Source organism: Psittacula echo, assembly GCF_963264785.1.
Source record: "Psittacula echo genome assembly, chromosome: 4".
NCBI classification, from domain to species: Eukaryota; Metazoa; Chordata; class Aves; order Psittaciformes; family Psittacidae; genus Psittacula; species Psittacula echo.
The window spans coordinates 110,995,586-111,017,019 of NC_137738.1; the positions used below are offsets into that span (position 1 = coordinate 110,995,586).

Sequence of the window (21,434 nt, forward strand, 5' to 3'; positions counted from 1 at the left end):
TGTAGATAATGAGATTTATAAAAGATAATATAGGATATAAATCTCCAACCTACCATTTCCACACTCCAAAATATGACATAAACCATTTCATATTGTAATGAGAAACATTGTAGTGCATATGGGTGTTTAGGTTGGCAGATGGGACCAGGTGATTCAGACCACATCAAAGAATTCCCTCTTTTTAAAGCTCTGAACTTAATTTGTTATTTTCTGACAATAAAAACTGAATTGTAATCGTTTTGGTTTTTTCACATGCTGGCATAATAAATTATAAATCATGTCAGCATCTCAGCCTGTTTTAAACTAGTAATTTGTTTGTACTAGTGTTTTATAAGGTCAACTCTGTTTTATTTGAGTACAGCAAGGTATTTTCCATTATGTATCTTGAGTCTTAAAAATTCCCTGAAGGTAGTATTATATTGTTCAGATCTCTAAGGCGTATATATGATTTTATACTGAAAAGTTGAGGTTTGGGGCAGTTTTGGTGTTGCATTTTTAGAACAATAGTCTTGTTTGTTGGAGCTAAAAATAAGGAACTGGGGATGGTGAAATTAGCTCTGTGTAAATAGATAAAAATGTAATCCCATCTAAGCAGATTTTTTCTCTAAGGTCAAGAACAGTTAGGAAGTGTGGTTAAGAGGAATTCTGCTGTGGCTTCATCATTGTCAGCACGGATTATGTCAAAAAGATATTGGGAGACTAGATCATTCCACTTGGTAATTTGCAGATCGGTGCATCTTTGCAAAGCAGTTTAAATTAGGAAAAGAAATTTTTAACAACTTTTATGTTAAAGAAGTTTTTCAACTTCTTTAGCTTCTAATATGACTCAAATATTTTCAGGTTTTGGACTCTGCTTTCAGCTTCAGGTTTCTTATGCTGTCTGTGAAGGCTTGAAATTAAGAGTTATGTCAATTTGTCAACTTGTGAAGGTATTGCCCTGTAAAAAGGCATGAGTTCCCCCTGCTAGGAAGTTCTGGGTGGCTGTGGGCACCAACATGCATTGGGACAATCACAATACTACTCAATTTTCATCTCAGTCTAACATCTTATTCTTTATAACTAGTTCATAGAACAAAGATTACTGTGAGTCAGTGACAAACATTTGCTTTCCCAAACAAAAGCCGCATGAGTAATAGTTAAATTCAAAACAGCAGCAAACTGAAAGTGTTATGAAGAAGTAATTTCTTGTATTCACAAGAAAACAGAGTTTAAAGGAAATCCAAGAATGACTGAGAAGTGTGCAGTAAAGGCACCTACGTAGCTTTAACTTCACTGGTGACACCAGAAGACACTGGGAAAAGATGAGAGATGAAAAAAACTGTCAGAGGAGGAGCAACAACACTCAACAAGCAGCATCATCTCTCATCACAGGTTTCTCCTGCCTGTTCGCCAGTTGGAAGGACGAGGAAGGCTGTTCCCCCTCCACAGAAACCTGTGCTTGTGGTCTTCCAGGGGTGCCCCAGGCTCAATTGCCATTACAGAAACTGCATTTGTCATTGTTTATTTGTTAGTGGGGGAATCAGAGAGGAATTTTTCCCCTTGGGCCAGAAGCCACAAAGACCTAATTGATTTTTTGTTTGTTTCTTTACTGCTGGAATTATGGAGTCATCAACATCTTGACTAGAATTATTACATTTTAAAAACTATTAATTTGTGGCAGTTCAGAGCCATGTATTGGATGGCTCCTCCAGTGTGAATAGAAGGTGAAATAAGATTTTACCAAACAGAAAGATGTTACTGGCCTGGCATTACAGAGGCAAATTCAACCAATACATACGTTCAGTTTGCATTCTCATAGCACGGTACTGATCATATCTTTTAGAACTATTAGATAAGTTCAACTTGTCATAGGTCAGGATTTAATGGTGACTGCTTGTAATTGTTAAGTGATCAGAGTGTGTGTAGAAATAAAATATATGAAATGTATGTGTATTTATTAGTTGTCTGTAGCCTTAAGGGTTTGGGAGGGAAGTAAATTGTTCTGGGGCTGTTTTGTGTTGATTGACAATGGTTTAACATTCAGGTTTTCTTCACAAGCAGGAAAAGTCTTCAAATTATATCTAGTATATCTAAGTTTTGAACTGATGTGCATACTCATCCCCATAAAACTAATTGCTGTTGCTGACACCAGGAATCCAGCAAGGTTTTGTTTATGTCTGTTAGCTGGTTTCTTGTTAAACTATGACTGAAGCAGCTACACAGATGCTTCGCTGTAGGTATATCATTGCAAGGACTTGTTCTAAATGTGTTCTTTTAATTAACAATAAGTGTCTTCTCTTCTGCCCTCTCTCGCCCTCACTCTCTAATAACAGTGTTCGTTCCACTTCTGTTTCATTAAATGCCCTTGCCTTATGTTTGTCTTGACTGGCTTCTATTTACAGAAATTGTAAACCAGTTGAATGCTCTGAGCAGCTTAGATGAAGATCAAGATGACTACATAAAGCGAGCAAATATGCCTTCAGCTAAATCAGCCAGTTCCTCTGAAGGTCTATGAGCTTTCCTCCTTTCTTTCTGTTTCTGATTGTCTGTATTTACTGTGACCCATTACCTTTTGACTCCTGCTTGTATTCAGCTGTCAGTTTTATCTCTGTGCTTCCACCCAGCATGACTCTCAGTAATTTGTAGTGCATCCAACAGGTAACAACATGATAGAGAAAGAGCCTATCTCCTCTACAGCTCCGTTTGTCATCAGATAATGAACAAGAAAGGGAAAAAGAATCACAAAAAAACCCAGCACCAGACCCCAAGCCTAAAACTTTAATTGTGCAGTCAGTAATACTTGACCTCTCTAACGTGGCAGAATGTCCCTTCTCTGAATTTACATGCATAATGCATTCAAAAATTAAAATTTCCTGCCTATAGTTAACATTTATGTGAACAACCAAAAAATAAATTGCTGTATTTAGCTTGCTAGAAGTTCTGCAACATTTATTTAATGCAGATAAATAGGAGGCTTTCTTAGTAGTCATTTCTGTTACATAATGTTCTGGTCAGAAAGTTGATGTTTCGTTCATTTCACTGTTGTTTTTTTTTTCCTTTGTTGGTGTATTCACTGAAATGCATTACCTTGGTTGTGCAGTTCGTGCCATACCCTGGTACAGAGTTTCAAGGGACTGTTGATACAGGGGGGTTTTTGAACTTGAACTATGTTAGATGAACAGTTTGTATTTATATTAAAGCAATATTCTGACTTGTTTGTAGAGCTTATCAATAAGCTTAATTTTCTGGATGAAGAGGAGCAAGACCTGGCCAACTCTAGTGCGAACCCTTTTGGTGATCCTGACACAGCAGAATTAAATCCATTTGGAGACCCTGATGTAGAAGGTAATAGATTTGTTTTACACGATTCATTGCTAATTGCAAATGCTTAATGAAACATGGTTTATTTTTTGTAGAGCTACAAATGAAAAATGGTATTTTGATTAAATACAGTTATTGTATGCAGTACTGAGGTGTAGCAATAGCAATGATCCTGTTACCAGCGAAAAATGGATTCATCCCTTGAGTCACATCCTTATGTGTATTTGCCACTGGGGCCTACCAGCTAAGAATTGAACCAGAAACTTTTAGACCTACTAGTACTCACCTCGTGGTATAAAAGAGCAACACGTATTGTCAGGCACCTCTGTTCTTGGTTAGCATTAGTCTTTATTATTATAATTTAATTGTATCTCTTTCATTCTTCTTTTTTTGCTTTTATGGCTTCCTCAGTTAAGCCTTCTGGCATTACACCTTGCACCGCATGGTAGGTGTTAATCCCCTTTCAGGACTGACATGCCCATTTTTGTTCTGTTTAAGTGAGGCATACAACCCCTATAAGTTTTTAATCTGATACGGCTTTGGCCATAAGGCCAGGAAGGAGCACCAAGACAGAAGGCATATTTACTGTCCTCAACGCCATGTTCAGATATGCAAACTTCCATCTGCTGCCATCAAAAAAAAGAGTGTATTACTGTATGAGTTACTTAGTTGCAGCTGCTTGAATTGCCAGCCCATAGTTAATTCAGGTTTGATGCTGCAAGACTTTTCTTCCAACACAAAATACCAGGGAGCATTTACTACCTCTGACCAAACTCCAGGAGCCACTCTTTAATGGTGGTGGAGAAGAACCAGCCCAGACTACAGCCATGGGATTTCTAATACCAAGTTTAATGAGGATACATTTCTGAACTACAGTTCCCACCTGTGGTTACTCTCCTTTTTGGGACAAGCCGACTGTTTACTCACAACACAGCTTTTCTGCCTTTGGAGTCCACAGAGGCCAGTGTGGGTGGTGATCAAAGTTCTGTCATACTTTGGCTGTGGTGTAGTCTCACAGCCTGTGTTTCTCGAACAGGGATTACACTATCTTCTGTATTTTGCCACTGAAGCTGTAAAGCCACTGTTCTGGGCTCCTCCTTCTATAAAGTTGTCAGGTGTTTCTAGAGCTGCAAAAGTGAGTTGCTTCAGCTTTGTAGATACCAATATACATGGATTAGGTTAGATCTAAGGAAGAAGGTCTTTACTGTGAGGGTGGTGAAGCACTGGAACAGGTTGCCCAAAGAAGTTGTGAATGCTCCATCCCTGGCAGTGTTCAAGGCCAGGTTGGACGGAGTCTTGGGTGACATAGTTTAGTGTGAAGTGTCACTGCCTATGCCTTTCCAGCCCAAACTGTTCAATGGTTCTATGATTAGGTTCTGGAGTCTGGATCTTCAACTTCGTTTCCTATCTGTTTGTTGCCTGTGAATTTTTTTAGGATCATGGAAGGAGCCAGAATAACGAGGGATATAGAACGCCCATTCTTATCCATCTCATTGTCCATATACATCTTTCTCTAAGAGACTCAGCCTATATTCTTTTCTTTCATCTCTGCTCTAGAAAGAAGGACCCACTTCATCCTGGAGAAAGCTGCACAAGTCCCATGGTACCTAAACAGTTGTCTTCCAAACCCAGCTTTCCTTTCCTTTCCAGAGAGAACTTGCTCTGGCAGAAAAGCAGCAGGTGTTCTGACCACAAAGTGTATGGACTTAAGAGTCAGTTCCTTCTCATCTCAAGGACTGGGAAATATAAACTGGTGTTGTTTCTTAGTGCTGGAATAGCTTATATCCAGTTCACCATGAACCGCCTGCATCTAAGATGCTGGTCTGCTTATGTTCCAAAAAGATCCCCCCAAGATATGTGGGGCATGCTTTTTCAGTCGATTCTGGTCCCTTTGGTGGCATCTAGCTTTTACTGCCATCTTCAATAACAGTCATAAAATCATAAAATCATAGAATAGTTAGGGTTGGAAAGGACCTTAACATCATCAAGTTCCAGCCCCGCTGCCATGGGCAGGGACACCTCACACTAAACTATGTCACCCAAGGCTCTGTCCAACCTGGCCTTGAACAACACCAGGGATGGAGCATTCACAACCTCCCTGGGCAACCCATTCCAGTGCCTCACCACCCTCACAGTAAAGAACTTCCTCCTTATATCCAATCTAAACTTCCCCTGTTTAAGTTTGAACCCGTTACCCCTTGTCCTGTCACTACAGTCCCTAATGAACAGTCCCTCCCCAGCATCTTTGTAGGCCCCCTTCAGATACTGGAAGGCTGCTCTGAGGTCTCCACACAGCCTTCTCTTCTCCAGGCTGAACAGCCCCAACTTTCTCAGCCTGTCTCCATACGGGAGGTGCTCCAGTCCCCTGGTCATCCTCGTGGCCCTCCTCTGGACTTGTTCCAACAGTTCCATGTCCTTTTGATGTTGGGGACACCAGAACTGCACACAATGCTCCAAGTGAGATCTCACAAGAGCAGAGTAGAGGGGCAGGATCACCTCCTTCGACCTGCTGGTCACGCTCCTCTTGATGCAGCCCAGGATACGGTTGGCTTTCTGGGCTGCGAGCACACACTGAAGCCGGCTCATGTTCATTTTCTCATCGACCAACACCCCCAAGTCCTTCTCTGCAGGGCTGCTCTGAATCTCTTCTCTGCCCAACCTGTAGCTGTGCCTGGGATTGCTCCGACCCAGGTGTAGGACCTTGCACTTGGCATGGTTAAACTTCATCAGGTTTGTAAGGTCATGGACACTTCTTCATTCTTCTGGCTCTATTCTGTGTACTTGGACAGTCTCAGGGCCCAGACTGTTGAGTCCCAAAAGAAGTCCCATTTACACAGCTGTGAGCAGCAATGCTGAGTTGTTGGGTGTGTGTGTACCAAATATTCTTCCCACACATTGATACCGTCATGCCGCAGTCAGCGTACAACAACATGATACGATTTTCGTAAGCAGGGTGTCACTAGATTCTTCCTATGGTGTCACAAGTTGTTTTTCATTTGGAACGGATGGAGCTTCTGTCAGGTTCAGGGAACAGCAGTTTGTCTTCCTGGAACACGGAATCAAGTGAAAGATCTGAGGTGTTTCAGGCTATCAGACCAAGAGTTGAACATCTGATGTAGTCTTTTTAAAGCTTTTACTTTGTAATTAGTGGCTCCCCAGGGATTCTTCTAGTCACCTCAGACTCCTCTGAGAAATGCTGGCTTTTCTATTCCAGAGCTGTGTTGTCCCTATAATGGGCACCTCCCCTTGCCTGGCCTTCTCAATGTGTGTCTTTCCTCCAGTCATCTTCCTCCACAGAAAGTTGAGGGGAAAAAAACCTGTGCTGAGATAAAATTAGATAATGCAGTTCTGGTCTTCAGCAGTAGCCGGAATCTTCTCTGTATGTCTGTGGCTAATTGGATCAGTGTCTCTACATGGGGAGCACCTAGACCTTACCAGTCTGGGGAGATTTTCTTTTGTTTTGGACTACGTTTTGAAGCTACACAATACTGGAGTTGTTCTCACCTTGTTGCCTTACTGCAGAAGGCTGCCTTTGTTTGTTTCCCTTTTGGCCACAGATATATTCCCTCGCAGTTTAGGATATTTCTTCTATTTTGAGACCTCAGTGGAACTTCCCTTGCTGCTGCCATCTCTTTTCAGGAAGCTCTGTGAGATTGCGCCTGCTTGTTTGTTTTTGCATCCTTAAGTGAATGTGACCTCTTTGGTGGCCACCCCAGGAGCTTGGGAGCATGACAGAGGTTCAAGAGTTTAAGGCAGACTTTCTCCTACAGACTTAAAGAGTCATGTTATCTGCTTCACTTGTCATGATCTGCTTAAACCAAGAGGTTAACCTTTTAGGTGTGCAGGGATGAAGTATTTTTCTATTCACTACATGGTCACTGCTGTCTTTTTATCTGGACAAGGCAAAATCTTGATTTTAGACTTCGTAAAAATTTCAGAGTCTTTCTACAGAATTTAGTTTCCCCAAGCTGTGCAGAGCAGGCATCTGGAGCCTTCTTTCGCAAGTATTTTGCCATCAGATGCTAGGAGGCACGGTGTGCCATTGGGCAGAGGTATTCCAGGGATATTCGTATCAAGCCTATAACTTGTGTGCTTAGTGAGAGAATGCTTAGAGTCACCCCAGGTATGACAGTCACTCAAAGAGGAAGCAGGATTACTTGCCAGTAGATGCTTGTTTCCTAGACAGATATTTCTTGTGCCCGTTCACAAACCAGCTACTTTCCCTCTATCTTCCTAATCCCATAATCACCCAACCCTGGGAATGCGGGGTGGAGAGAAACTAAAGGCATGAGTGCTTCCAGCATCTGTATGTGCACTATAGGTGTGGTGCATGGCAGAGTGTCATCAGCAAGCTGTCTCTGGATGCTGCTGTGGTTTAAAAAGTCCGAAGTGTAGGTGGTCTTACGCAGTGGAGTCAGTGTGCACTTGAATAACTTGCCTCAAAGAAGGTCTTCAGCTGTGTTTCTTGGTTGACATGTCAAATTGAGGCTTATTCCCTCTGTATCTAGTAGATCACCTAGACATTAGAAATCTGGAAAACCGAAAGTAACCTCTTTCAACAGTATATCTCTACAGCTTTTTACTAGACAATATGTAGATGATCATACAAGGACTGCCTTTTGGATTGTCTTTTAGGTTAGAACAGAACTCTAAAATCACGTAATTTTTTGACCAAAATATTTTACATGGGGAAGTCAACATGTACAACAAATGCAAATGAACGACACCACCACACTTTCAGCACTCCATGTATTTTATAAATGTGAAGTTTCATTTGACCAGTACTAGTTTCCTACCTGAGACAAGAGGGTTATTATTTGCTGGCACTGCCTCCCCGTTTCGTTTAAAAGAGCATTTACTTTACCTTGTGTGTAGATGCCTGAGCTCCCTGCAGCATGTGTTACACTGCAGATGAAAGCAGTGCTACAGCGCAGTACCAAAACCCAGAAGCTTTCTAGGATACCCCTAAGGAGAGCAGTGCAAGAACCAATATAGAGGAAAGTGATGGCTCTGCCCCTTTTCCTTGTACTTCTTAATGAAATGGAATTTGTTGCTGGTGTATTAATAAAAATAATAGAAAATCATCAGTGGTTTATAGGGATGCCAGTCTTTATGCATTCTAAAAGTACTGGGATGATACATTTTTATTCTATGCTGTTTGTTAACGCTGCTCACATCACCATCGTGACTGTGTGCCTGCCAGTAGTGCAGAAAGTGGCATAGCTAACTATCTTTCACATGTGGCTTGTTCTTTCATCCTCTGCCAAGGGGAAAGTGATACGTGTAATGTTTTGGGGGGAGGTGGTGGTGTTTGGTTTTAAGGGATGTGTCACAATATGTTTTTGTTACAAAAAGCAAGTGGGTTGAAGGGCAGGGTGATTTTTTGGACATCCTTTGGGAACTAGAAGCTTGATTGCACAGATGGGTCATGCCAGAGTTATTACTATCACAAGCAGTCTTTCTCGGCGGAGTTAGGGCAAGTAATGCTTCCAGAATCTGGCACAAGAGCAGCTGGTGCTTCTGTGTAGTAATACTTCTACCTCTTGTCACTCCTACCCCTCTGGCTTTGTTACTTAACCATGCAAAATTGTGTGTTTCACCCTTGGAATGCCAAACTGCAATTGTCTTTTTTGTTTGTTTGTTTGCTTGTTTAATATCAGTGTAGAGAACTGCAATTACAAAAATTGGTTCTAGCAGAGACTGGCATCCTGTGTTTTCAGTGTGGTTAATGATAAGGGGGAATCTGTGTTGACTCCTTAGTGTAAAATCAGCTTGAAGAAGGAAAAAATCTTCTTGTAAGCTGTTGTATGTTCAGCTCCCCGAAATACACTTCACAACGTCCTTAGGTCCTTGAGAAAATATGAGTGCCTTTGTTACAGAGAAGGTACCAGTGGCAATGGCTTTAAAAGCAGTACTGTTGAGTCAGTCCTAGCAACTCAGTTTGTTATCAAGAGGCTCACAAAGTGGTGACCAATGCTTGACGTAAAAGCTAGTCCTAAAGAGTTTCAAAGGCCCTATGAGAGACAGCCTGATTGGGTTCAGGTGGGGACCCTCCCTCATGTGAGGACATTTAAGGAAGGCAGGGGCAGGTGGGGGCAAGTATTATCCTGGATGACAAGAGCAGAGAGATGATCAGGGATTTAAGAGGATGATCAGGGGCTGGAGCACCTCCCGTATGAAGATAGGTTGACAAAGTTGGGGCTGTTCAGCCTGGGTAAGGGAAGGCTGCGTGGAGACCTCATAGCAGCCTTCCAGTATCTGAAGGGGGCCTACAAAGATGCTGGGGAGGGACTGTTCATTAGGGACCGTAGTGATAGGGCAAGGGGTAACGGGTTCAAACTTACACAGGGGAAGTTTAGATTGGATATAAGAAGGAAGTTCTTTACTGTGAGAGTGGTGAGGCACTGGAATGGGTTGCCCAGGGAGGTTGTGAATGCTCCATCCTTGGCGGTGTTCAAGGCCAGGTTGGATGAGGCCTTGGGTGGCATGGTTTAGTGTGAGGTGTCCCTGCCCATGGCAGCGGGGTTGGAACTAGATGATCTTAAGGTCCTTTCCAACCCTAACTATTCTATGATTCTGTGATAACAAATGATCAAGTTAACTGGGTTCTAATTGGTTCCCTACAAGATTCTGCCTATAAAAGTCTCTTGAAAATGGTATTTTTAGAAGCTCTGTTAATTTTAGCCCGTGTGTAGGATTTAGTGAAATCTTTTAATTAATCATAAGCCAGAGGTCTCTGAGTGCTGATCTGCAATGCTGTGCATGTAAGGCCAAGCTATTGAGCCTGTTGAGTAGTCACTGTTGAGCCAAGGAACAAGAGAAAGAATTTCATCCCAGTTAGGGTTACGGCACTTGATCCATAGTGTTGAAATAGAAAGAATTGCAAAAAACCATTTGCATTGCCCCTTAGAATTTAGCAGATTTACATAGGCATTTAAATCGTCATTTCCAGGAGACACTTAAAAGCAAATTAAAAATAAAAGCTTACAATATAATTTTCAAGAGATTGTTTTGCTGAACGTTCTTAACTTCAGAAAATATTTCTGACATTGTTTCTAATATTTGTTTGAATACTGCTTGTGAGTTATCAGCAGGTTTTGCTCAGTTATGATAATGCGTATTTATCAACAGATTCACGTGCAGGTGCAGTGATCCATCATATGCAGTTGCAGAAGCAGGTATTTGTAGTTGTGCATACTCTGCATTAAATGTTTTATGATTTGAGAAAAGTTTAAAGTAGCAAAAATTTTTGTTAAAATATCATCAATAAGTTGCACAATTTGAACAAGACATCAATCATTTTCTGCATTTCATTAGGTTACTTCTGCTTTTTAGGTGAAACTGTCTTTTGAGGGCAGACCTCAAAAGCAGTTCTGCTTTGTATTCTGACTACCATGACCTACAAGTCACATGTATCTATGCAGTAAGGGTGGGATTTGGCTCACCTGATTTTAGGGCATTAGGAGTTTGAACATAAAACTGTAAGCTTTGACTGTAAAGGGGTCTAGCTCAGCTGTGGATGCCCACACTGAGGACATCTCAGGGCCAGCAGGTGAAACATTTGCTTGCCATGACCGCCTGCACTGGACACTGGAGTGATGTAAGCCAATGTTGGAACTTCCTTTCCAGTTTTAGCTTAAAATAAATGGAAGACATTTAAAATGCTGGTGTCTGAGGTATTTAATCTATAATACTGCCAAAGGATTCTTGCTTGATTTGATCATATTTGTGTTTTTAAGAATTTTGCCTTGATATTTTTTCTTTTTCTTTCTGTTGTCAGTCAAGCTGTAGACTTTCAGTATTTTACAGTGTCTCTCTCTGAAACATCTCTCATAGGGATGCAGGCCTGTGAACAAATCACCACACATAAACTAGGGTGTGAGCTTAATATGCATCACCTACTGTGTGGTAACTACCCTTTCTCCCAGGATAAGTGCCCAGTGGTTTATTCCCTTTTATTAAGGGATAAGCATGTTGTATTTACTCTGGGGTAGGAGTGAACAAAAACACTACAGCTGACATACTGCAAATACACACCCTGATTTATCCTGCAGTAGTTTCTCTATATGTCCATCTCCCAATACACAGCTGAAATGTTGCTTATGACTTCAGGTGAGGCTTAATCAGTTTAAACAGTAACAGCACCTCTTTTTAGGTTTAGCTAAGACTATTATTGCAGCCCTGATTATTTGGGGGTTTTTTTGCTGTTAGTCACAAGTGTTTTGATTAATTAGGTCTTTTAAGAGCACACTTCGATAGTGTAAAGAGTGACCACTAAGCTTAACCAACTTCTCACTTTACCTTTTGTCTCATCCCATTTCAGTGCAGTGTCTTGTTTACACTTCTTGCAGTCTCCTTTTTTATTCCCTTTTTTTGACTTGAAACAGGGGTAGCTGCATTCTGAAATTGAAGTTAAACGTAAGAACTCACAAGATACATAGGAGGTAGATGTGTACTGGATATGTTGTTTCCTTAATGCTAAGTTGGACCAGGTTGCTGAGGGAATAAGAAACTGCAAAACTCACCTGGAATTAAGGAATTTTTTAGAGTAATTTTCTGAATAATCACCATAAGGGAATCCCACGGGCACAGCACTGTGTGTAGTCAGCAGTGTGTCTACCAGTTAAAACCTGCAGTGTTATCTGGCAAAGTGTGATTTTAACTTGTTTCACCCTCAGTCTCAGATGAGTGATTTATCTCCTAAGGGTTCACAATGGGCTTAATTAAGATTTTGATTAATTTATTCTGTTATTCCAGCCAAACCCATTTGATTTCTGCTTTCTGACCACAGAGAAATGGTGCATCACTTTAAAAATAGACCATTAGAAGTATCATAGAGGACAATATCATCACATAGTCTTTGAGGTTCAAATGTGAAGAACCTAGAAGAAAAAGAGCACTAGAAATGTGAAGTTCTTCCTAAAATGAAATCTTTCCAGTCCTGGTAGGTTTCAGTTGTTCTGAGAAGGACTAAAGCCTTTCCTGCTCCAAGTGTTTGCCCTGGTCTAGTGACTGGTGACTACTCCAGTGCATAGACAAGTGAAGCTGCCTGCACCTGCATCTGGGGACTGTATTCTTGTCCAACTAGGAGTTGCTCTTGTTCAACCTGTGGATTATAGTCACGCTATAGGGGGGAGGGCCTTTTATCACCTTGGGCTGTGCTAATGGCTGGAGACAGGTTGCACTGTAAGTTTACTGGCAGAGTAGAAAACACATTTGTTAGCAATTCACCAGGGTTAGCAACTTCAGTCCATCATCCATCCAAAACCAAGTAATGACAGTGCTGGTTTCTTTTGCTGCCCCTTCCCTTTGTTAGTTGTGTGACTAGTGATTTTGTCTTCATGAATATTTATTTAGTGACAAACGCATTTGGAACTCCATCTCATTATTTTTTTACAGCCTTGCTACAAATAACTTTTAGCGTTGGGTGGGTTTTTTAAAGCTGAAAAGTATGCTTTGTTCAATTTAGTAACTGCACATCTGAAAAAGAAACACTTTTTGTTAAGAATTATGTGGGACTGTTTATTGAAACTTAGTTTTTAATGACACTACATTGAATTTCCTGTTTGCATAGATTTTGAAAGTACAACAAATCCAACATTGAACCGAGCTTTTAATTATTTGATGGTGCAGGAAGAGTAAGATTGACGAAGTGTCTTTGTAAGGAATGTTAGATTGCTGTATGGGGATTTGTATTTTGCAATGTACAGCAGCTATTCACTTTTGTGTAATGTTCTTTCAGTAGTGTCTGTAGCACTAAAGAACTGCATGCTGCTCCAGGTTGTTAATAACTTTTGTTGTACAGCCCAAATAATAGATGAGTAATTTGATTATCTGTCTCCTTAGAGTTAATTTAAATTCATCTTACTCTGAGACTAAGTATTGTTACCAGGAGCAGTTAGCAGTGAAAATACGAAAGTTTTGAAATGTAATTACGGTTCATACTTAATACTGATTTTTAGTTCAGTCTTTTTAAGAAAAGAAGAGACGACCTGCTTACTATCACCATTTTTAATAGCCAGTAAAAGTAATTTGATTATAATATACAAGATAACTTTTCTTTCTTAAAAGCTCAAATAATTAAGAATATTTTTTTAGGATTCAACTTGGGTAAAAGCGTGGGAAAATGTTTTAAAATCTGTTGCGATACCATTTATATGACAAATAAAACTAGTAACTAATTAGGTTGAGGAAGAGCTTTAGTAAAGAAGAAAAGGAAATCTATTTCAATATACTCTAAATGAAATGGCCTTTTGAAAGACCTATTTTTGAATAAACAAGGCTACTCTGTAAATAAATAGCATGAAGATTCATCTAAAGCTAGGACAGGACTTATGTATTGAGGGTTATGAAGCAGACCTTTTCGTAAGCCTTCAAAATAAAAAGATCTGATAAAGTGGTTTCCATTTTTTCTATGTTAAGTCTGTTTAATGATTTTTTTGTTACTTGATAGAACCAGACACTGAAATAGCTTCATCTTCAAAGCCAGAAGAAAGTTTCTATGCTGACAGTTACAATCCCTTCAAGGATGATGATGCCCCAGAGTACTTGAACCCATTTGATGAGCCAGATCCTGAGCCTGAAACATTTGTAACTGTAAGAGATTCTCCTCCACAACCTGCAAAAAGGAAAAACGTCAGACCAGTGGATATGAGCAAATACCTCTATGCAGATACCTCTAAAGCTGAAGAGGAAGAGCTAGATGAGTAAGTATGATTCTTCATCTTTCAGCAGCTTTGGAAGCATTAGTGGGATCCCTGACTTAATCTTGAGGTGTATTGGGTTCAACCATGGTGATCCTTACTAACCTCTTTAGGACAGTCTGATCCTTAGGCAGCTCAGCAGCAGGAAATACTATACCCCCAAGTCATGCTATTCAGTGGAACATGATAGTTAGGAAACTGTTCTTTGCCTCACTGATAGCAAATTACTTGATAGAGAGCAAGTCTGTGTACTTTTTGGAACTTCATGCCCTGACAATTACAAATGAGCCAGAAATGAAGGAGTAGCAGAGCTTGTTCCGTCATGTCCTTTTTGCCATTATTTTTGCTACATAAAATAATATGTTTTGTTAATGATAATGGAGAAGTTTTTTTATATTGGTGCAATATGTAAAAGGAAGTGTTTTATAGCCCACATAGCACATTTTTGAGAGCCTCATAAAACTGAATCTGTGGGAAAGATAACACTATCTGCACTTTCTTAGGATGTTTCTTTTCTCATAAACACACATAAAACTTTTGTAAACTCACTGACTGCCTTGTATTATAGCATAGAAACCTAACAGGGAGTGAGAGCTTTTTGCAATAGCTGTGCAGCTTGGGAGGTTTGAAGGTATTTATATACTTACTCCTTGTTTGTGGCCATTAGTCACCAACCACACCACTCGTGAGGCAGTTTATGGTGATTACATGTGAGCAATTTTACAGACAACTGTGATTAACATTTAGTTTTACCTTACTTAATGAGATTTATCATGGCATGACATTTACATTGCTTTCATATTTCATATTAATACAGGTGTCATACCATCATCTTTAAGTTTCTCTGTTTATAGCTGTTTTCTAGGAAATGGAAAGATTCCCATGCACTCTAATAGATATATATATAAAGGACCCTGCAGGGCTTTTTTTTCCTTTTAAAGATCTGTGGCCATGGATTTGTTGTTATTGTTCGTTCCGTGCAAGAAAAAAAAGACATTGGAGAATGAAGTCTTTGCCAGTCCCATTCAGGGACAGTGCCTGAACAAGCAGCACTGGCTGCTGTGTCTTCAGAGCACAGCGTGATCAACACTGTTGATGATCACACCAGGCATCCCTGATCATTCACTGGTCACCAGAAACTACAGGGAGAAAAAAATATATGTACGTTGTACCCTCAAAGATATGGGTGCAGAGAACAGCAAAGATTGAGAAGAACATAAAGAGCAGGAGCTCCATGGATGGGCAAGTAAAGAATTCTCTGGGGTTTATTTATACTCACATTTCCACCCTAAACAAGTCTGTACAAAATGGGCTTCCAGCAATGTTTTTAACAGGCTACCTTGTTTTTTCTTCGTCCTGGACTTGTAGATTTCTCTAACCCCTTTGCTTGCAACAGCCTCATTATTATTTTAATGGCCCCCCCATTTGCTTTAATCCTTTGTTTTTTCCCAAGGATAAAAGTACACTCCCCATAGGTGGATTCTCCTTGAACATGTATCTGATCTGTGTTTTCATTATAAAAGCAATGTCCCATGGAAAGATGAAAGGATAAAGAGTCAAAAAAGCACTGTAAAATACATTTTTGCATCCCTTATGTAAGGGGTTTTTTTATGTCCCCAAAATAGCTTCTGAAATAGATTTTAGTCCTAAGTTACAGGAGCTCCATGTCATTGAAAAAGAGGTGGAGACTATTTGTTAAATGTATTGCATAGCAGTGTGGCAAGGAGAGAACCTTTGAATCTTTATACTGAAATACTCTGGAGGAATAAAACTGCAGTCTAGGAACACAGGATGTGTGATACTAATAGCTACGAGCACTATTATGCCTTACCTCATGTCTTTAGTTTTCAGATTTTCCAGTAGAAAGTTTCTGCTAAGCTGTGGTACAGTGAGCCCCAAAGGAAAGATTTTCATAGGCAGTGCCAGTTGGTAGTTCTCGTGTGCCCTAAATCATGAAGGTTTGTGTCCAGATGTGTATTGTTCCTTACCTAATGTGAATATTGATGCTTTTATTATCTATATAAGTGGCTAATCTTCTTCCAAATCCTGTTAAAGTCTAGGCTTCAGTTTCAATTTGTGGCAGAGTTCCACAAGCAAACAAGATCTTATATGAAATGTGCTTCCTTTTGTTGGTTGTAAATAAGTTACCTTCCAATTCCATACATTATCTCTTCTGCTGGCTTATCAAAGCAACAATTAGTATTGGATTTATCTGCCGTAAACAGTTGCTGTATATCTCTAACATGTTCACCATTACTTGTCACTTGTCTGAGTTAAATGGTGCTAACTTTTTCAATCTCTCTTCATACAGAAGTCTCTTCATCTCTCTAATCATTTTCATCGCACGTCTCTGGACCCTGTTATTCCTTCTGCTATGTATCTATTTTATGATGTGTTGAGTCGGCCTGAGCAGTGTATTCAAGACAAGGCTAAACAACTGTGTCATATCACGGCATTAGAAAACTTTGCATATTATTTTGAGCCTCTCTCCTGACATCTTCTCTTCTGAATTTTTTAGTTGATTTGGGTAGTTTTTAAACAGTATTTATGGTTGGTCTAGTGCTTTTTCCCAGGAGTGGTTTTGAACCTGATAGATGGAAAGCATGAGAAATAGAAGGCTTCTGAAAGACATTTACTGTCACTCAGAAAACACAATGTGTTTTTATCCCTGCATCTTAAACGTTTCATTGGGTTTCACTTAATGCACCATTTGTCATTTTCCTGTCGTATTTTGTGTGAAGTGCAATGAGGTGTCATGGGAACATGGGCACATCAGTTAGCATCAGACCTCTGTCCTACTCTACTCTGGCAGGTCCTTAGTTCTGATTCTGGACTCGGAGCTTACACAAAGTGCCCCAAGAACTGAATTCTGACTCCAACTTTGTAACTATGCTCACTCTAATCTTGGAAAAGGTACTCACCCTTGCTGTGCCTCTGCGCAGAGTTTACCTTGAGTAGTTGGCTTAATTGAAACATATTTCACTAATGGTTACGAAGATAATGTAAGATTTCACAACACACATGAGCAAAGCATAGTCACGAACATAAGCATAACGAGGTGTTGCATGGTTCTGAGGGACTTAGATGATCCAGTATATATATTCTGCTGTAAAACCATACTCTCAAAACATACTTCCTCTGGCTAAATTCTCATACCTACCTAGAGATAAGGAACGCAATTTCTCTTTGTTAGTTCAGGCATTTGAATATTAGTGTAAAATTCTGCCTTTGCCTGTTTGCATTTTATACATTCAAATCAAAATGGTGGGTGGCTGTCTGTTAACAAAGGGCAGCACACCCTGCTAAGTGAAGTTTAATTATTTGAAATTAGCATAGCTCACAACTTAAAGTATAATGCTTACAGCCTTCTGATTGGTAACGTCTTTTAACCCTTCTGCACTGACAGCTTTGGTTTTCCTCCTCAATAAAATGTTGATTTTTATTTCTTTTTTCAGTTAACCAATAGTGCTGATCCAAATAATATTTTAATTGGTCAGAATAAAACTTGCTTTCAGATATTATTTGGCTCTGTGGCTTCTTATCTCAGTAATTATTGTACGGCTTCGAATAATGCTGTCTAATTGCAAAGTTTATTGAGCTGTTGTCTATTGAAGCTGCCTGTTGCACAAGAAGCCACAAGCCACCACACTGCCAGTGATAGTCACTGACAGTGGCAGCCAGGTAGTTTGTCAGGTTTGGGGTTTTTTTTAGTCTTGTGTTTGACAGTCTAGAATGTCTTTAGGCAAATCACACTGTGTGGGTCAATTAAATAACTTCACAGAGGCAAAAAATGTGGGAGCTGACCTCAGAGAAAAGTGCTTTAATGTTTTTCAGCCAGACTTTTTCTGTGCTTAGTTTCTTGTATAGCCATGTGGAAGCTGTTGGACCAAACTCTGCTACGTATAGCAGACCCTCATGACTTCAAAATTTATAGCTTCTTCAGGCAAGAGCCACTTGTTGTTGGGTTTTGGTTGAGTTTTTTTTCTCTTGTATTAAACTTGATTCTTCAAAAATCTTTCTCAGTATTTGTAAGATCAGTTGAAAGCAATGCAGAGGGGAAGGTAGAAAGTGGTATATGAACATGTGTTTAGTTTGGCTTTCAAGCAAGTTCTTCTCTAGGAGAGAAAGGCAGTCACTTTTCTGCTTATAGCACTTCCTTCTGGTTCGTGCAGTAGGGTACAATTCTTCAACATTATGCATGCAGCAGAGACAGTTCTGGAGCATGACCATTCAAAAGGGGGTTCTTCCAAACTGTTTCACTCATTGATAAGGTGGGGTTTTTTTCTCATACCAAATTCATTTTAACACCTTGTGAATGCACCTTTCTAATTGCAAGTACACAGAGATAAATAACTTTCCTGTTAAACATGCTGTGTCTGTTGGCTGTTCAGAGGATAACTTGTTGAACTAAAGGGAACCTTGTGCTCTTCTGTAGAATGCATTGTTCTTCAGCCTTTATCTTTTTCATCTTTATTTTCACCTCCCTTTGAACTTTCTGGTGTCTAAAGACAGCTGAGCTGGACTGTCAGCTAAATTAGAGCTACTGAAAGCTAGGCACATTCTCCACTCCAACCTGAATACCCTCCTTTTTCTGCTGCCTCCGATGGAAAACACCCATCCATTTCTATTTAAGTCATTAGTTTGATGTTGTCTTTAGTTTTGATTGCACTGGTGGCTTTGTGCTTGATGTGCATCAAAGTGGGAACACCTGAAAGTTGCCATCAGTCAGCAGATGAGTTATTTTAGTGTTAGCCTTTCCTTTCCCTTCAGTATCTGGATTTAGATCTCTTTCTCTATAACAAGCAGCAGCAGATTCTCAGAAAGGTTTGGAGGTTTTATGCCTGGTCTTCACTTATATGCTTCAGTAAACTTTGCCTTTCAGAAGTAGACTTATTTTCTGCAGTGTGGGTTATTAATGGCTTGCTTTTTCTCAGTGAAAAGAGGATGATGGTGAACTGTGTGAAAATAAATTTGAAAATTGAGACCAAAAGATATATTTTCATGGTGAAAGTACAAAAAACTGGAGAAATGTGATGTTGTGTGAAAGGAAAGTGGATGAATACCCTCTGAAAGAAGGTAGACTTAGATTAGATAGAAATAAGAAGTTCTCAGTGAGGGTGGTGAGGCACTGGCACAGGTTGCCCAGAGAAGCTGTGGCTGCCCCATCCCTGGCAGTGTTCAAGGCCAGGTTGGATGGGGCTTGGAGCAACCTGGTCTAGTGGAAGGTATCCCTGCCTGTGGCAGGGGATTGTAACTGAGTGAGCTTTAAGGACCCTTCCAACCCAAACCGTTCTGTGATTCTGTGAATAGTAGGGTTTTCACTTTTGTGGAAAATTTTTGTGCCAAATTTTGCTAGTTCTTTAAGAACCAGGTGTAGTAGCTCATGATTCTTATCTTGAGAGGAAATTTGTAAATGGATCTAGCTAGGTAGGCTCTTGTCTGATGCTATATGAATTATTGTTTCCATCTAGAATTGCATTCAAGGGACTGAGGTTCTTTGTTGTGATTAGTTATGCTTTATATAACTGTATGCAGATCTTTGGGAATTGCAGTGACTCAGTTACATAAACATAGTTTGAGATATATGATAAATATAATTTGCAGGGGAAGTATTGACTAGAAAGGAATTAAGGTATCAGTTTCATAATTAACCATCCAGTTTTGGATTGCAAAATATGAAGAGCAAAGATTATGAATAAAATAGTTCCTTGTAAAAGAGGTTCCCATAAGTATCCTTAGCAGGATGCAAAATTGCTAGCTTTTGTATGTGCAGAGTAGAAGCCGTTATTATTTGATGTATTTTTCATTGATATGTGATGTATCAAACTGATAGGTAAAATTTGGAAATGCTGTGGGAGTGTTTACTTAGGGTGGAACAAATGCAGAGTTGGAATGTGAACACCAGAGTTAAGAAGAATAATTCTTTGGACTGCATCTCTTGATGGAAGATCTTTACTGTGTTTCTTAAACAGGGTTTAGTTACAAAAAGCACTTTTAAAATAGTGAGATGATAGCTACTGGTATCTGTAGAGGGATACACACAAGCTCAGCTGTGGTTTCCTTACACTATGCTCTTATCCAAAGAGTGTTCTTGATGTGCTGCCTGTATGCTGCAGAGTTTAAAATACACTCCATGTGGATTATGTACCTATGGAAGCCATGATTTTTAGACTTGGACAGGCAAGAGTGAGGCCTTTAAAGCCATGCTGAAGCATCCATGTAAAAAGTGGCTTGATTCTTAACTCTGTTCTAATGAAGCGTTCTTAATTCTATTCATTACAATACTAAACAGACAGCAATTTCACTCAGATTTGTTGGTATTGATCTTATCTGTAAATAGGATCACTGATGGATAAGTAAGTATAATGGAAGAGCTAGCTTTACACAATTGATAAACCTTCTGTAATTTAGAGTACTTTATAAAATTTATGGAACTTCTGACCTAATGCAGTTTTAGCTGTTATAATGCACTTTTCAGTCATATGAAAAGGTAGCGTCTAAAATCATGTAAAGGTAAAACATATTCTTTTGTGGGATAATAAAAGCATTTTAGTCATTGTCTTCTCTAAATGGGTCTTTTTTTTTTGGTTTTAATTCCAAGAAGATAGCAAAGAAATGTGTTTCCCTTCTTTTAATTAGATCAAATCCATTTTATGAACCAAAATCAAGCCCTGCTTTCATTAAAGTTGCTCTGCTGCAAGAACCAGAAAAGAAGATGAAAAGAAAGGCTCCTGAACCACCAAACCTCTTGCCAAAGACAGAGACAGGCATGAGTGAGAACATGTCAGCTATTCCTGCATCGAGGGACCTTTCTTCCTCCCCTAAGGTAGGTTTTTCATATCAAAATTTCATCTTTGTTATTATTAGTACCTTTATGTGTTTTATAGACGTTCTATTTATTTCTGCAGGTCATCTTAAAAGCTTTGCTTATACTTAATAAGGTGTTGGCTCATCTCTATTCACTTGCTGGTTCATAGGGAGAGAGCAGCAGTAGGAGCTTGTATTTTTTCTTTAAGGATTTAATGACAACAGTAACAGCAACTGCAGTTTCAAAGAAAAGAGTCTTCTAGTAACAAATGTTACAGGATAGCTGGATATGCCATCGAGAAGGACGAAAATCATGTTGAACAATACTTTGTCTTGATCTATTGTAATGCCGCTAAGCCTTGCCCCAGTTGAAGAGTCTGTCCCCACATTTCTGTCATAAATCTGGGTTTTAAAAGCTTAGCACTGGATATTGTTTATTTGTACTGGGATTTATATATATCCAATTCCATAGGTATGTCGAAGTAATATTTAAAAAAAGTCTACTTCAAGTCAGAGTAACTGTTCATTATCAATGTCTAGACTAAGCATACTTACATATGCACATACTCCTGTGTTTGTCAAGGAAAAAAGAGTTACGTATGCCTCACATCACCCTCTTCAATA

The 21,434-nt window shown here is 39.6% G+C and overlaps 1 protein-coding gene across 2 annotated transcripts in view; it reads left to right on the forward strand.

Annotated features, from left to right (window-relative positions):
- The window catches only part of EHBP1 (EH domain binding protein 1), a 223,642-nt gene that overhangs the window by 93,689 nt on the left and 108,519 nt on the right, over positions 1-21,434 (forward strand). For both annotated transcript variants that reach the window (XM_080615103.1, XM_080615104.1), the window contains exons 7-10: positions 2,382-2,486; positions 3,202-3,324; positions 13,754-14,006; positions 20,643-20,829. In XM_080615103.1, coding sequence (XP_080471229.1) covers positions 2,382-2,486; positions 3,202-3,324; positions 13,754-14,006; positions 20,643-20,829 — 668 coding nt within the window. The remainder of the gene's footprint in view (positions 1-2,381; positions 2,487-3,201; positions 3,325-13,753; positions 14,007-20,642; positions 20,830-21,434) is intronic.